Here is a 14,401-nt window from a genome sequence, read left to right on the forward strand (position 1 = left end):
AAATTTTGACACATGCTACAACACGCATGACCCTTGAAAACAAGGTAAGTGAAATAAGCCAGTCACAAAAGGATAAATTCCACTTATGTAAGACCTAGAACAGTCAAACTCATTGAGACAGGAAATAGGATGGTGACTGCCAGGGGCTGGAAGAAGGAGGAATGCGGAATTACTGTTTAACTGAGACAGAGTTTCAGTTCTGTAAGATGAAAAGCATTCCAGAGATGGGTAGTGGTGAAGGCTGCACAACAATGGGAATCTGCTTTATACCACTGAAGTATACACTTAAAATGGTTAAGACAGTAAATTTTATGTTGTGAGTGTTTTACACAACTGTTTAAAAAGACAGCGAGGGAGAGGGAGCAGAGTGGATGACCAGGTACATCCCCCAGCCTGGGGCACTAAATGAACCTCAGCACTTGAACCGAGCTCCATCCACAGGAAGAAGAAAGCAGGAGAGTGAAATGAGAATTCAGAGTTGCACAGGTAACCAAGTTCAACATGAGCTGAACACAAACTTTCCCAAAAGGTTTCCTGCAGGATCAGCATCATCTCTTACATTCCAAAGCTCTAAATCTGATACAACTTTAAAGGTAATTGCTGCTGCTACTGCTAAGTCGCTTCAGTTGTGTCTGACTCTGTGCAACCCCATAGACGGCAGCCCACCAGTCTCCCCCATCCCCGGGATTCTCCAGGCAAGAACACTGGAGTGGGTTGCCATTTTCTTCTCCAATGTGTGAAAGTGAAAAGTGAAAGTGAAGTCGCTCAGTTGTGTCCGACTCTTAGCGACCCCATGGACTGCAGCCCTTCCAGGCTCCTCCATCCATGGGATTTTCCAGGCAAGAGTACTGGAGTGGGGTGCCATAACCGCTGACAAAACAGGATGGCAAGTGACTTCTTGATTATTAGATGAGAAAAGTAAGATCCTAGGGTACAAAGGGCTGATCACACACATACGTCAATTTCACTCCTTTCTGAAACCCAAATAAAATTACGTTTAAGTGATATTTTAAAACATAACCCACAAAATCTGGAAACTGGACTGCAGGTGGATAAGCGCTAAAGACTAAGATGAGCTGACAAAGCCGAACCCTAGGCTTACAAGAGGGAAGACAAGATCCAATCTGATTTATACCCCAGAATTTCCAAAAGACTCTAGATAACTAGGACTGGACATGGAACAACTAACTGGTTCAAAATTGGAAAAGGTGTATGACAAGCCTATATATTGTCACCCTGTTTATTTAACTTACATGCAGAGTACATCACACAAAATGCTGGACTGGATGAATCACAAGCTGGAATCAAGATTGCCAGGAGAAATATTAAGAACCTCAGATATGCAGATGATACCACTCTACTGGCAGAAAGTGAAAAGGAACTAAAGAGTCTCTTGATGAGGGTGAAAGAGGAGAGGTAAAAAGCTGGCTTGAAACCCAATATTCAAAAAACTAAGATCATGACACCAGGTCCCATCATTTCATGGTAAATAGAAGGTGAAAAAGTAGAAACAGTGACAGATTTTATTTTCTTGGGCTCCAAAATCACAGCAGTTGGTGACTGCAGCCATGAAATTAAAAGATACTTGTTCCTCGGAAACCTAGACACATATCAAAAAGCAGAAACATTACTTTGCTAACAAAGGTCCATATAGTTAAAGCTACGGTTTTTCCAGTAGTCATGCATGGATATGAGAGTTGGACCATACAGAAGGCTGAGCACTGAAGATTTATGCTTTTCAAACGGTGGTGCTGGTGAAGACTCTTGAGAGTCCTTTGAACAGCAAGGAGATCAAACCTGTCAATCCTAAAGGAAATCATCCTGAATATTCATTGGAAGGACTGATGCTAATACTCTAATACTTTGGCCAACTGATTCGAAGAGCTGACTCACTGAAAAAGACCCTAATGCTGGGAACGATTGAAGGCAGGAGAAGAAGGGGGTGACAGAGGATGAGATGGTTAGATGACATAACCAACTCAATGGACATGAATTAGAGCAAACTCCAGGAGAGAGTGGAGGACAGAGGAGCTTGGTGTGCTATGGTCCATGGGGTCACAAAGAGTTGGACACAACTTAGTGACTGAACAACAACTCCAGCTTACTCTGAAATTGGGGTGAAAGGGAGTTAAAATGAAGAGGAAAAGTTGAAAATCTGTGTAGGTAACACTCAGGGCCCAAGATTCCTTCTCCATTCCAAGAAGTCCCTCCCCACACTGTTGTTGCAGTCATTCAGTTGTGTCCTCCCACACTAGCGAACTACTGATTAATTCTCTAAAGTAGGTAAAAACAGAATGCAGGTCTGTGAGACAATGGGTTCAGTTAAAAATAGGGGTGCCACAATACACAGAGACTTAGAAATGTATGTGCTATGTACGTGTATCAGTCCAGAATTGGTCAGAAAATACAAACTATTCTAGGTATTTCAGGCAGGAAGGGATTTAACATAGGGAAGTAGAAAAATCACGGGAAGAATTGTAAGAGCCAAGGTCAGAGAAACCACCACTCAAGTTCAGGAAATCAGAACACACAAACGTCACAAGAAACTGCACAAATGACCCCAGCTCCCCCCATGACTGATGTCCCCATTGAGTCCCAGAAGGACACACTCACATCTGCCATGTGCAATAGAATCCTGCCATCAAGGATGGGGAGCAAAACAAGGATAGGGTTGAGAACCAGGAGACAGTATATGAAATAGCTGGTATTCAATATCCAAATGCTGAGACCACCCTCATCCTCTTCTGCTCAGCTCCTTCAGTCTAGCAGACAGATCTTCAGTTTCCAGAGAAGTGATAACAAAAGTCTCCTAACCAGTGGTCAAAGGAAAAAAATCAAGATACAACAACACAAGGTTCCCCAAAGAAACAGCCCAGCCAGAGGACCCTACAATAAAACTTACAGGCAACGGAATGAAGAATTCTCTTCTCTGAAAGAACCAACAATTTCCAGGTCCAAATACTAATAGTTGCAGTTTTCAAAGAGTCAAATTCTGTAAGTTTTAATTTGCTTTAAAAAGAATGAACCTGTAGAATATGACATTATGGTTGAGCTAAGATTATCAAGTTATTTGATCACCGCAAATGTGAAAAAGTGAATCTAGAAAAACCACAGCGCAGGCAGGATAAGTCACTGGGGTAACCAGCTGTACTTTTCCTGTCTAAACTCTAGAACTCTGGTTTTCAAAGTATGGCCTAGAGACCCTGCGATGTCCCAAGACCCTTCAAAGGACCTGGGAGGTCAACACTATTTTCATAATGAACTTACTTGTCTTTTTTCACCCACATTCTCTCATGAGTATTTCTCAGAGTCTATATGTCATCTGATGACGTCATCACTGTAACAGCTAATAGAATGGAAGTTGTTTTAAGGTTTTCTGTCTTAATTTCTAACATAGTAAATATCAATAGATAGAAACCACACAAAAGCTCTTTGAAGTCCTCAAAAATGTTTAAGAATAAAGGGTCCAAAAAGCTTAAGAATTCTTACTGTAAAACAACTTTTTAGTTAGTTGCTTTTGGAAGGGAACTTTTCTGTTTGTTTAAATAATTTTATTTACTTTTGGCTATGCAGGGTCTTCATGCAGGCTTTTCTCTAGTTGCAGCAAGCGAGGGCTACTCTCTAGTTGCAGCGTGTGGATTTCTCCCTCCAGTGGCTTCTCTTGTTGCGGAGCACAGGCTCTCGAGCACTGGCTGAATAGTTGGGGCACACGGGCTTAGCTGTTCCGCAGCATGTGGGATGTTCCTTGACCAGAGACCAATCCTGTGTATCCTACATTAGAGGGCAGATTCTTTACCACTGAGTCACCAGGAACGCCCATAAGGGAACTTTCGATACGTGAAACCAATTATATTTAAAATTTACACCTTCAAAGAGGAAAAAAAATGTGTAAATTTCTAAATTTTGCTTTACTATCTTATATCTGTTTATCCATTAGAAGGAAGGTCTTTCCACATAGATCCTAAATTATTTTTCCCCCTGAGAAACAAGTAAGCCCCATAATGGCAAATCGTATTGCCCAGAAGGCAGCATACACAGCACAACAGTAAAAAGCACCATTTCTACAGGGATTCAGACAGATACTTGTATATCACTGATCACAGCAGCTTTATTCATGATCCTCAAAAGAATAGAAACCACCCAGATGTCCATCCACAGATGAATGGACACACAAAATGTGGTCTGTAAGAAACACAGAATATCATTCTAAGGAAGAAAATTCTGACACATATTGTAACATGGATGAACCTTGAAAACATACAAAGTGAAATAAACCAGACACAAAAGGACAAATACTCTGTGATCCCAGTTACATGTGGTATCTAGAATGTGCAAATTTACAGAGACAGAAAATAGAACAGTGGTTACCAGAGGCTGGAGGTAGCGGGGGATGGAAAGTTATTGCTTCATGGGTGCGGAGTCTCAGTTTGGGATGGTAAAGAAGTGCTAGAGATGGATGGTGATAATGGTTGCACGGCGATGTGAATGCACTTACGGCACTGAATTGTACAATTAACATGGTTAAAGTGGTATAAATAAGGAACAAAAGGAGATTCTAGAGCCAGGTAACCTGGACTCAAAACTCAGGTCTACCACTTAATATTCTGTGTGACTTGTGCTTCAGTTTCCTCATCTGCAAAATGATAACACACAGCATAAGGTTGTTTTGAGGATTGCGTGAGTTAACATATGAATAAGCACATGCCCAGAATGCTCCCAGGCACCTAGTAAACGCCCTGTCACTGACTCTCAAACTTCGGCATGCCTCAGAATCGCCTGGAAAGCCTATTCAAATCAGGCTTGCTAGACCCCCAATCCCCTGAGTGTCTGTTTCAGTGGTCTGGAAAGGGACCCAAGAATTGGCATGTCCACGGGTTCCCAGGACTTGCTGGTGCTGCCCATCCAGGAAGCACACGTTGAGAACCACTGCTCTGTACAGATATCAGCTGTCATTATTATTATTGGCAATGTCTGAGGTAGTACCAGGCAAATCCACAAAAACTGGGAGAAGGAAGGAAAGACAGAAGTATAGTTCCTCCTCTACTTACAGAGTACTTCCCTTCCGGCCACCAAATGTGTGTAGGGGGCGTGGGGAGAGGGTGTTTCTCCCACAGGAAGCAATTCTCCATCTCTCCACAGGCACCAAGTGCCCCACAATTTAACTCAATTAAGGAGCCTGGCAGGCTGCCGTCCATGGGGTCGCAGAGAGTCAGACACGACTGAGTGACTAACACACACTGACACTATTACCTGGTGTTACCATCACAGTCCGCACATTAAAGACTCAGCCCCACAAGACTGCTTCCGCCTGCCCCTTAAACACCAGTGGGAAGGCTGGGTTATCACCTGTGCTTCTGAAGAATGGACTATAAATAGTATCCCAGGAAGCCCTGCTGCTGTTGCTGCTAAGTCAGTTGTGTCCGACTCTGTGTGACCCCAGATGGCAGCCCACCAGGCTTCCCCTTCCCTGGGATTCTCCAGGCAAGAACACCGGAGTGGGTTGCCATTTCCTTCTCCAATGCATGAAAGTGAAAAGTGAAAGTGAAGTCGCTCAGTCGTGCCCGACTCTAGCGACCCCATGGACTGCAGCCTACCAGGCTCCTCCGTCTTTCTCAGGTTCAATTAATTTGCTAGAGCGTCCCACAGAACTCAGGAAAACAATTTACTTACAGGATTATCAGTTTATTACAAAGGATGTTAAAAAATATCAATGAGCAACCAGAAGAAGTGGTGGGCAGGGCAGGGCAGGGGGAAAGGAGTGTGGGGTTCTGTGACCCTCAGCACCCTCCAGCCCCAGAGTTCAGGGATTTTTGTTGCTGCTGTCTTCATCAGACAGGTGAGAATGACTGAGGCACTGGCCACTGTGGATTACGTCAATCCCCAGTTCCTCTCCCCTCCCAGGAGGTAAGAGCTTCCCAGGTGGCTCAATATAAAGAATCCACCTGCCACTGCAGGAGGCTCAGGTTCAATCCCTGGGTGGGGAAGTTCCCTGGAGAAGGAAACAGCAACCCACTCCAGTATTCCTGCCTCGAAAATCCCACGGACAGAGGAGCCTGGCAGGCAACAGCCCACAGGGTCACAAAGAGTTGGACATATCTGAGTGACTGAACAACAACCCAGGAGATAAGGAGGGGCTGAAAGTTCCAACCTTCTAATCACTAGGTTGGTTTCCCTGGCAACCAGGAGCTTTCCAAAAGCCTCTAATATAAACTCAGGTGTGGCTGAAAGGAGATTGTTAAGAATAATGAAAGACATCTTCATGGCTCTTATCATTTTGGAAATTCCAAGAGTTTTAGGAGCTCTGTGCCAGGAATAGGAACAAAAACCAAACATACTTTTCTTACTGTAAATCACAGAAGAATTTACTGAGCCCCTAATATGAAATTTTCCTACAAAGAGATGATCTCAAAGCCTTTCCCGGTGGATATCTACACCAGCAACTACCAAACTGAGGCTCCCAGAGATTTGCAAAGACTCCCAAGGAAGGCAGAGAACCAACATCACTCTCAACATCACTGAGAGATCTCAGAGCTTTGGAGAATGGGGGAAGAGCTCCTGTTTACAAAATAGTGCTGACATTGGAAGGGAAGAAGAGGAGAGGGGGACGTGGCTTATGCTGGTCTCACAGCCATTTTTGGGGTGTGTGCCCCTGCTCACCACAGCAAGTGGCCTGACAGTCCTAGCTTCATTGCTGCACTAGGGTCTCTCGATTCTCAGAGGCTGCTGGTCTCAGCAAGCCTGCAGGGAGCCTACTTAGCCTCCCAGGCACAAACAGAAGCCTGGAAGAGGCCAAGTGTTTCAGCCCTGGGGCACCCTTGACCGACCGGCCACAGGAGCCAATGGATAAACACTCTCTTCTTCCGGGTCAGGTCCCGGGGTGGGAAGGCAATGCTGAGGAGCACTGATAGTTTGCCAGAGTCCTGGTGGGGAGCACTGACCCAGTAACTCACCTTCGTTTGGCGTTCCTTCCTTCCCTTTGTCCCTATTCCTTTGGACTTCTTCCTCTTCTGTTCCCTGGGATACCTTTCCAAAATAAAAGGCCTGGGCCAAAGCCCTTGTCTCAGTCTTCAGTTGACCCCAAACGAGACAGGACATAAGCCCAGGTCCCCCTACTCACACAGGTGGGGTGGGAGCATAATTAGCAGCCAGCCCTGTGGCCCTGCTCCTCTCCTACCTAGTGCTCAGTACAAGGCTCTGCACCTGGTAGATGCTTTAAACGGAGAAGGAAATGGCACCCCACTCCAGTACTCTTGCCTGGAAAATCCCATGGATGGAGAAGCCTGGTAGGCTACAGTCCACGGGGTCGCTAAGAGTCAGACACTAACTGAGCGACTTCTCGCTTTCATGCATTGGAAGAGGAAATGGCAACCCACTCCAGTGTTCTTGCCTGGAGAATCCCAGGGACAGGGGAGCCTGGTGGGCTGCCATCTATGGGGTCATGCAGAGTCGGACACGACTGAAGTGACTTAGCAGCAGCAGCAGATGCTTTAAAACTACCAGTTAAGTGGGTAAAAAGAAATAAAATGATGGCAAACTATATAAGATAGACTCTAACTGCCGTGTTGTACAACACAGACCCTAAGTAATGTAGGCTTCAGAGGAAAGGATGAAGTCTAAAGCAGAAAGAAAGGGCTGAGAAAGAACTTTGAAAGATTACCAAGAGAGGAAGGCGGTCCTGGAAAAGGAAGAAAAGTCTCCTCAGGTTGAAGACCCAGAGTCTGGACTCCTCAGAGCTGGCAACATAGAAAGGGGGGAGAGGTGGAACAAGGTATATTCAGATGAAGGTGGGACTCAATAACTAAAGAGGAGAGAGTAGATTTTACATGGCAGTTCATGAAGGTTGTGAGCAGAAGTATGAACCAATTTCCCCCACTTAACTATGTCAAACTTTCTACAAAACCCTTGACAACCAAACACTTGGGCTTACAACTGCTTATCTCTTTCTTTTCTTCCTATGAAACTGAAATGTTAGTAGCTTTTAGTCATGTTTGATTCTTTGCAACCCTATGGACTGTATGTAGCCCACCAGGCTCCTCTGTCCATGGAATTCTCCAGGCAAGAATATTGAAGCGGGTTGCCATTCCCTTCGCCAAGGGATCTTCCTGACCCAGGGATTAAACCCAGATCCCCTGCACTGCAGGCAGATTCTTTACCATGTGAACCACCAAGGAAGCCCCGTTTCTTCCTATAGCAATTACTAATTGGCCAGGCACACATATTTATTTAATCCACAAGCCCCATGAGGTAGGATCTATTATCGTCTTCATTTTGCAGACTGGAGAAACTGGGACACACAGAAGTTACAAAGCTGGGTAACAGCTAGAATTCAAACCCTGCCAGTCCAGCTCTTTCTTTCACATCTGTCCCCCACAACAAAGTCCCACTTTCTACAGGAGAATCCTACAAGATTCCTTTCCCAGTGTTTCCCATGTGGTGTATCCTTGCCATTTTCATAACCCATAACCACAGATAATTTTGTATGTTTCCTAGACATTCACTGAGTTCCTGGTACATATACCAGATGCTGGGCCAGCAGCTGGGAACACAAAGCTGAAGCTGAAACTCCCCCTTTTCCAGGAAGGTCCCATTACAGATCCTGCAAGATGAACCAAGTCCTAGAGAGGTAAACCTTACTGGTCATGGTGAGATAGTGGACCAAACTGGTAGGTGAAAAGACAAATTCTCACTCATGCCAAAATAACTGTTACTGGGCATCTGCTCTGTGCAAATCCCTAGCAGGTGGGAAGAAAGGAAGGAGACAGACACTGAAATGAGTTGTCACGCTGTCCCACTTCACACCCATGAAGGAGAAGAACAGTAAAAGTGGTCACACCACACCTTGGACACGGGAGACGCAAAATAAAAATTTATCAATTCAGTCTTCCTCTAACACCCCTTTAAATCATATTACTCACAGGACCTTTCCATAACTGACCACATGAAATTCAAGATCCTGTTCTTGGCATTCAAGGCCCCCATCTTCTATTCTACTTGGTTCTGACCTCACTGCTTATCAAATCAGTCTTTTTCTTCCAAATACATTACTAGCAAATAAAAAGAAAATATTCACACTTTGTGTTAACACATATAATTTACGTGGCCTAGAATGTTGTTCTATTTATTTCTAACCATCCTTATTTATGACCATTTTCAAAAGTATCCAATGCAAGGATGGCTATTGTTTCCACTCAGATGATTTTGGTCCTTTCTCTACCACAGTCCTACTGCACTGGTGGATTAAAGTCTCTGCTATTTGGCACCAGTGAATTTTGCTCTGTATGGTTCTTATAGCCATGAATGTAACAGCTGGCACATAGTAGGTGCTCTAGAACCCTTATGAGATTCATGATGAAGTGTTAAATAAGTACCACAGGGAAAGATCTCGAATTATCATGCACTGTACTTTAATATAACTTGTTATAAAATCTTCTTGCTCTTCCTCCCTTGAAACATAAAGAAATATACTGATTCATCAGCCTTGTAAATAAGCCCAGTCTTCCCCAAGGAACTACTGTGACATGAATGAAATCAGTTTACACTGGACAAAATACTTCTAGAATAGTGTTTGGCACACACTAAGCTGAGCACCGAAGAATTGATGCTTTTGAACTGTGGTGTTGGAGAAGACTCTTGAGAGTCCCTTGGACTGCAAGGAGATCCAACCAGTCCATTCTGAAGATCAGCCCTGGGATTTCTTTGGAAGGAATGATGCTGAAGCTGAAACTCCAGCACTTTGGCCACCTCATGCGAAGAGTTGACTCATTGGAAAAGACTCTGATGCTGGGAGGGATTGGGGGCAGGAGGAGAAGGGGATGACAGAGGATGAGATGGCTGGATGGCATCAGTGACTTGATGGACGTGAGTCTGAGTGAACTCCGGGTGTTGGTGATGGACAGGGAGGCCTGGCGTGGTGCGATTCATGGGGTTGCAGAGAGTTGGACACGACTGAGCGACTGAACTGAACTGAACTGAAACTTCCAATAACTATTTGTGAAAGTGAGTAAAATCAGCTTTTTTTCTTCACTCCTACCATACACTATAAAACACGGCAAAGACTTTCAATAACAAAGTTTGCAAGAAGAATCTGAAGAGTAACCCCGGTTAAACAAAGAGAAAGCAGTTTTACCCACTTTACATGATGTATTATCCTAAAATACTTGGGCTACTCTCCCAATGGCATTCACAATCTTCGATTGCTTACGTTAATTAGGATCATTCCTCTCCACCTTTAGAAGCTATTAGTGGAAACCTGCTCAACACTAGACACAAAATCTGGACATGACGTTTCCAGATACTTTGTGGATACAATGACACTGCTGACAGACACATTAAGTTGTGATTACAAGCCGCTAAGTAATAAATAGAGCCATTTCACTTCACACTGCACACCTTTTTAAAAGAAAAGAAAGTAGTGAGCAAATAAATGAGACTTTTATCTCCCAAACGATCTGTTATTAGCATAAAAGAAAAATAGCGCAGAAAGGATAAATTCTGCAACTCCACTGTGTACAAAACAAAAAAGCTTTGGAAATCAGCTGAAAGCAACTCAAGATAATAAGGATACTCTGAAACAGGTGCCATTTATCTGGCTTTTTCCCCCCTTCAACAAAACATAATATGAATAAACTGTGTTAGACTATTGTTGTGAAACCTGCCTTGGTGCCTCCAATCCAGAAACCTCCCTTTTGCATTGAGATCTGCCGAGTGACACATGAGCTCTAAAGTGGGTGGATAAAAATAACCTGGTCCTCAAAAAGACATGATAAACGCCAGACAGCTGAGTCACTTTGAAGCCCATTTTGACTCCCGAAAAGGACAATTCACCCTCCTTTTTCCTTCTCACACATACACATACAACCTGGTGAAAAACACACCAACAGCGCCGGGTGAAAGGCGGTGGTGCGTCTCGACTTTCCCCGCCAGTCTCTGAGGTCACGACTAGCGATTGAACTTTTAATCATTTATACTGGTGCATTTCAGTCAAAGCGACTCGTTTAGGAGGGAAAGAGAAAGGATTCAGGAAACCGTTAACAATCCAACAGACCCTCTATTTCTGCTGCCCCAGTGGAAGCAGCCGACGGTTTCTTCCGATGTTCTGACGGAAAGAAAAGGAGTGGGGAGTAACTTGAAGTGGAGAGAGGAAAGCTCAGAGAGGAAAGCAGAATTGTCCAGGAGTGGGAATCCCTGGGCAAAGCAAACGGTCCCAGAAAGAGAAGGGCTGCGTACATCCGGAGTGAATCAACCTCGTCCGCCCACCTGCCCTCCGTGCTCCTTCCAAAGAGGACGCAAACGATCTGCAACGCACAGTTAAGATTAGGGAACGCTTCGACTCGATCTATCTCTCAAACGGTGGCGGGGCTTTGGAACCGCTGCTAGGAATTGGGGTCCTGGCAGCCTAAGAAGGCTGGCGGAGCAAATGACCCCGGCCGTCCCGGGCTTCGGCTGCAGCAGCCCTGGGGAATCCAGCGCCGCCGGGCACCCAGTAGGCACTCCTTAAGTGTTTGCCGAACTGCCGTGCCCCTGAGGCAACTCTGAGGCCCGGAGGAGCCGGTCCCCGGCTGCCGCCGCGCATCTTCCCCCCCGCGCTTCACGTGCGGCCGAGTTCGGCGACTCGCGACCGCCGCAGGCCGCGGGCACCGCAGCCTCCCCCGAGACGCCGTCCTGCCGCCGAGTCTCACTTACCGGGGAGTCGTAGGAGAAGGCGCACTCGTTCTTGTAGACCCTGTCCCCGGACCGGGGCACGCGGATCGTGGGCATGTGGGGCACTAGCAGCTCGCCGATGTCTCCTGCAGCCATCTTCCTGCTGCCGCTGCCGCCCGGCACGCCGAACAGGGCGCCCCGGCGCTGCATGGCCGCGGCGCGCACTCCAGCCGAGCCGAGCGGGGCGCTGGGTCTGCCCACCTCCGCGGCGGCGGCGGCGGCGGCGGCGGCGGGCTGCGCGGGCTACTGGAGCCGAGCCGGGACGGGCGGGGAGAGCCGGCCGCGGGGCGGGAGCGGGCACCCCGGGCCTGGGCTGGCGGGCGGGCTGGCTGCTGAAGGGGACGCTGCTATTTTTAATCCAATGGCGAATCGCCGGCCCAGCTGCAGCGTCAGGCGGGGCGCTCGGGAGCACCCGCCGCAGCGCGCGGGGAGGGGGCACTGGAGAGGGGCCTGGGGCCCTGGCCGGGCTTGGCGGCCGAGGCGGAGGGCGAGTCCTGGGTGCGCAGGCTCCGGGGCCGGCTGCGGTGGAGCACCACCGCCGTGTTTTCTATCATAAATCGCTGCTCTGCGAAGGGGAAACTCCGAGGCAGCCAACAAAGGGCAGGATTTGAGATTTTTTTAAACCGCTAGCTTTTAAACAACCAGGATAACAGCGGGGACGTACCCTGATTGGATAGGGGTGGGACTCTAGAACCTAAAGTGGGGCCCAAATCTAAATTTGTTTTTGGCACTCCGATGTTAATCTAAGACTTGCTCCTCAAGTTTTTAAGATCTAAAGCTCTTTGAAAGAGAATAGAGTAAGATTAAGTAAGGATAAATGTATATTTTTCCAGTAATACTGACTTTTCTTCCGAATGGGGGAGAGTATCAGGATTATTTGGGGGAAGGTATATTTTTCTCTATCTTTGGAAAGTCTTCTCTGCATGAACCATTTCAGTTGACTGATTTGGGATCTTACTGCGTACATACTTCTTCCCTGCCTTTGCATGTCCAGTTCCTTAAATAATAAATGGGAATACGTTGGGGTGGGAGGTGATATAATAATCTGCAAAAACAGAAAATGTGTCACAGCATACTCTTATTTTCTTTAAAAAAAAAAAGAAAGAAAGAAACTTAGAACATGAGGTCAGTTCCACTGAGCTTCCCTAACTACATCTAATCTAAGGAGCAGGATACCAGTGACACCTACCAGTTAATGAAACAGAAAAAGTGACTCAATACACTGATTTTTATGCAAATCAAGACTACAATGAGGTACCCCTTCACAGAGGGTCAGAATGACCATCATTAAAAAGTCTACAAACACAAATGCTGGAGAGGGTGTGGAGAAAAGGGACCTCTCCTACACTGTTGGTGGGAATATAAGTTGGCAGAGCCACTGTAGAAAACAGTATGGAGATTCCTCAGAAAACTGAAAATAGAAATTACCATATGATCCAGCAGTCCCACCCCTGGGCAGATACTCAGATAAAACTATAATTCGAAAAGGTACATGCACCCCTGTGTTCGTAGCAGCCCTATTCACAATAGCCAAAACATGGAAACAACCCAAGTGTTTGTCAACAGATGAATGGATAAAGATGTGGTGCATATATACATTGAAATACTACTCAGCCGTGAAAAAGAACAAAATAATGCCAAAGTCAGTCAGAAAGAGAAAGACAAATACCATATGTCACTTGTGTGTGGAATCTAAAATGTGGCACAAATGAATATACAAAACAGAAACAGACTTACAGATGTAGAGAACAGACCTGCGGCTGCCAAGGGCAGGGGGAGAGAGAGAGAAGACTGGGAATTTGGGGTTGGTAGATGCAGACTCTTATGTTTAGAATGGATAAACAACAAGGTCCTAATGTATAGCACAGGGAACTATAGCCAATCTCCTGTGATAAACCATAATGGAAAAGAATATTAAAAAAAAATGTATGTGTGTGTATAACTGAGTCACTTTGCTGTACAACAGAAATTGGCACAACATAGTAAATCAACCGTACTTCAATTAAAAAAAAATGCTGATTCCTATAAGCCTTTCCCAGGTCAAATAGTACTTAAATTCTTTTTCTTTTTTCTTCCATTATTTCTGTCACTCTCTCTGATTCTTCAGATGTGCTGGCTCTGCTAGGGAGAAATGATGGTACCTGGAATTTGACACGCGTTACCTGGAATAGACGGATGAGCTCTTTCTGCACTTCTAAATTTCCGTACCTCAAGCAAGGCTCTAACACACCACACATCTATGTAACTCACAACTTTCTAACTCAATCTAATGGAAATGAAGAAGAGGAGACAAAAGCAAAAAAGTAAACACTATTGCTGGGAGCCAGCATGAGGAATTCCACCCGTGACAAGGTCATGCGGCAGAGCTCTGATGGCAAGGCTAATCAGACCTCAAGTTTTCCCCCTGGAATTTCCTGAGCATCCACCCCCCCAAAAAAATAAGAATCTGCCTGCTTTTCCACTCTTCTGATACTTTCTGGAAAAAAGTCAACTCAGGGCTTTAGTCTTCGGCATTTGAAAGGGATGTTTCAGTTAAACCCCTCTGATAGCTCTCTAGCTTGCCTAACAAGTTCCCCAGACCCCTTACAGCTTGTGAATTGCTTACAGCCCCCCAACCGCGAGAGGCACAAAGCTTAAAAGCATCTTAAAGATACAGAGCCTTTTCTAAAGAGTTAAAAATTATATTGGTAGAGGGTTTTCA

At 45.6% G+C, this 14,401-nt stretch overlaps 1 protein-coding gene across 1 annotated transcript in view; it reads right to left on the minus strand.

The window, feature by feature from the left end:
- The window catches only part of USP13 (ubiquitin specific peptidase 13 (isopeptidase T-3)), a 135,517-nt gene extending 123,583 nt beyond the window's left edge, over positions 1 to 11,934 (minus strand). The window contains exon 1 of the mRNA XM_018047535.1: positions 11,683 to 11,934. Coding sequence (XP_017903024.1) covers positions 11,683 to 11,850 — 168 coding nt within the window. The 5' untranslated portion in view covers positions 11,851 to 11,934. The remainder of the gene's footprint in view (positions 1 to 11,682) is intronic.

Source organism: Capra hircus, chromosome 1 (genome assembly GCF_001704415.2).
Source record: "Capra hircus breed San Clemente chromosome 1, ASM170441v1, whole genome shotgun sequence".
Taxonomy (NCBI): Eukaryota; Metazoa; Chordata; class Mammalia; order Artiodactyla; family Bovidae; genus Capra; species Capra hircus.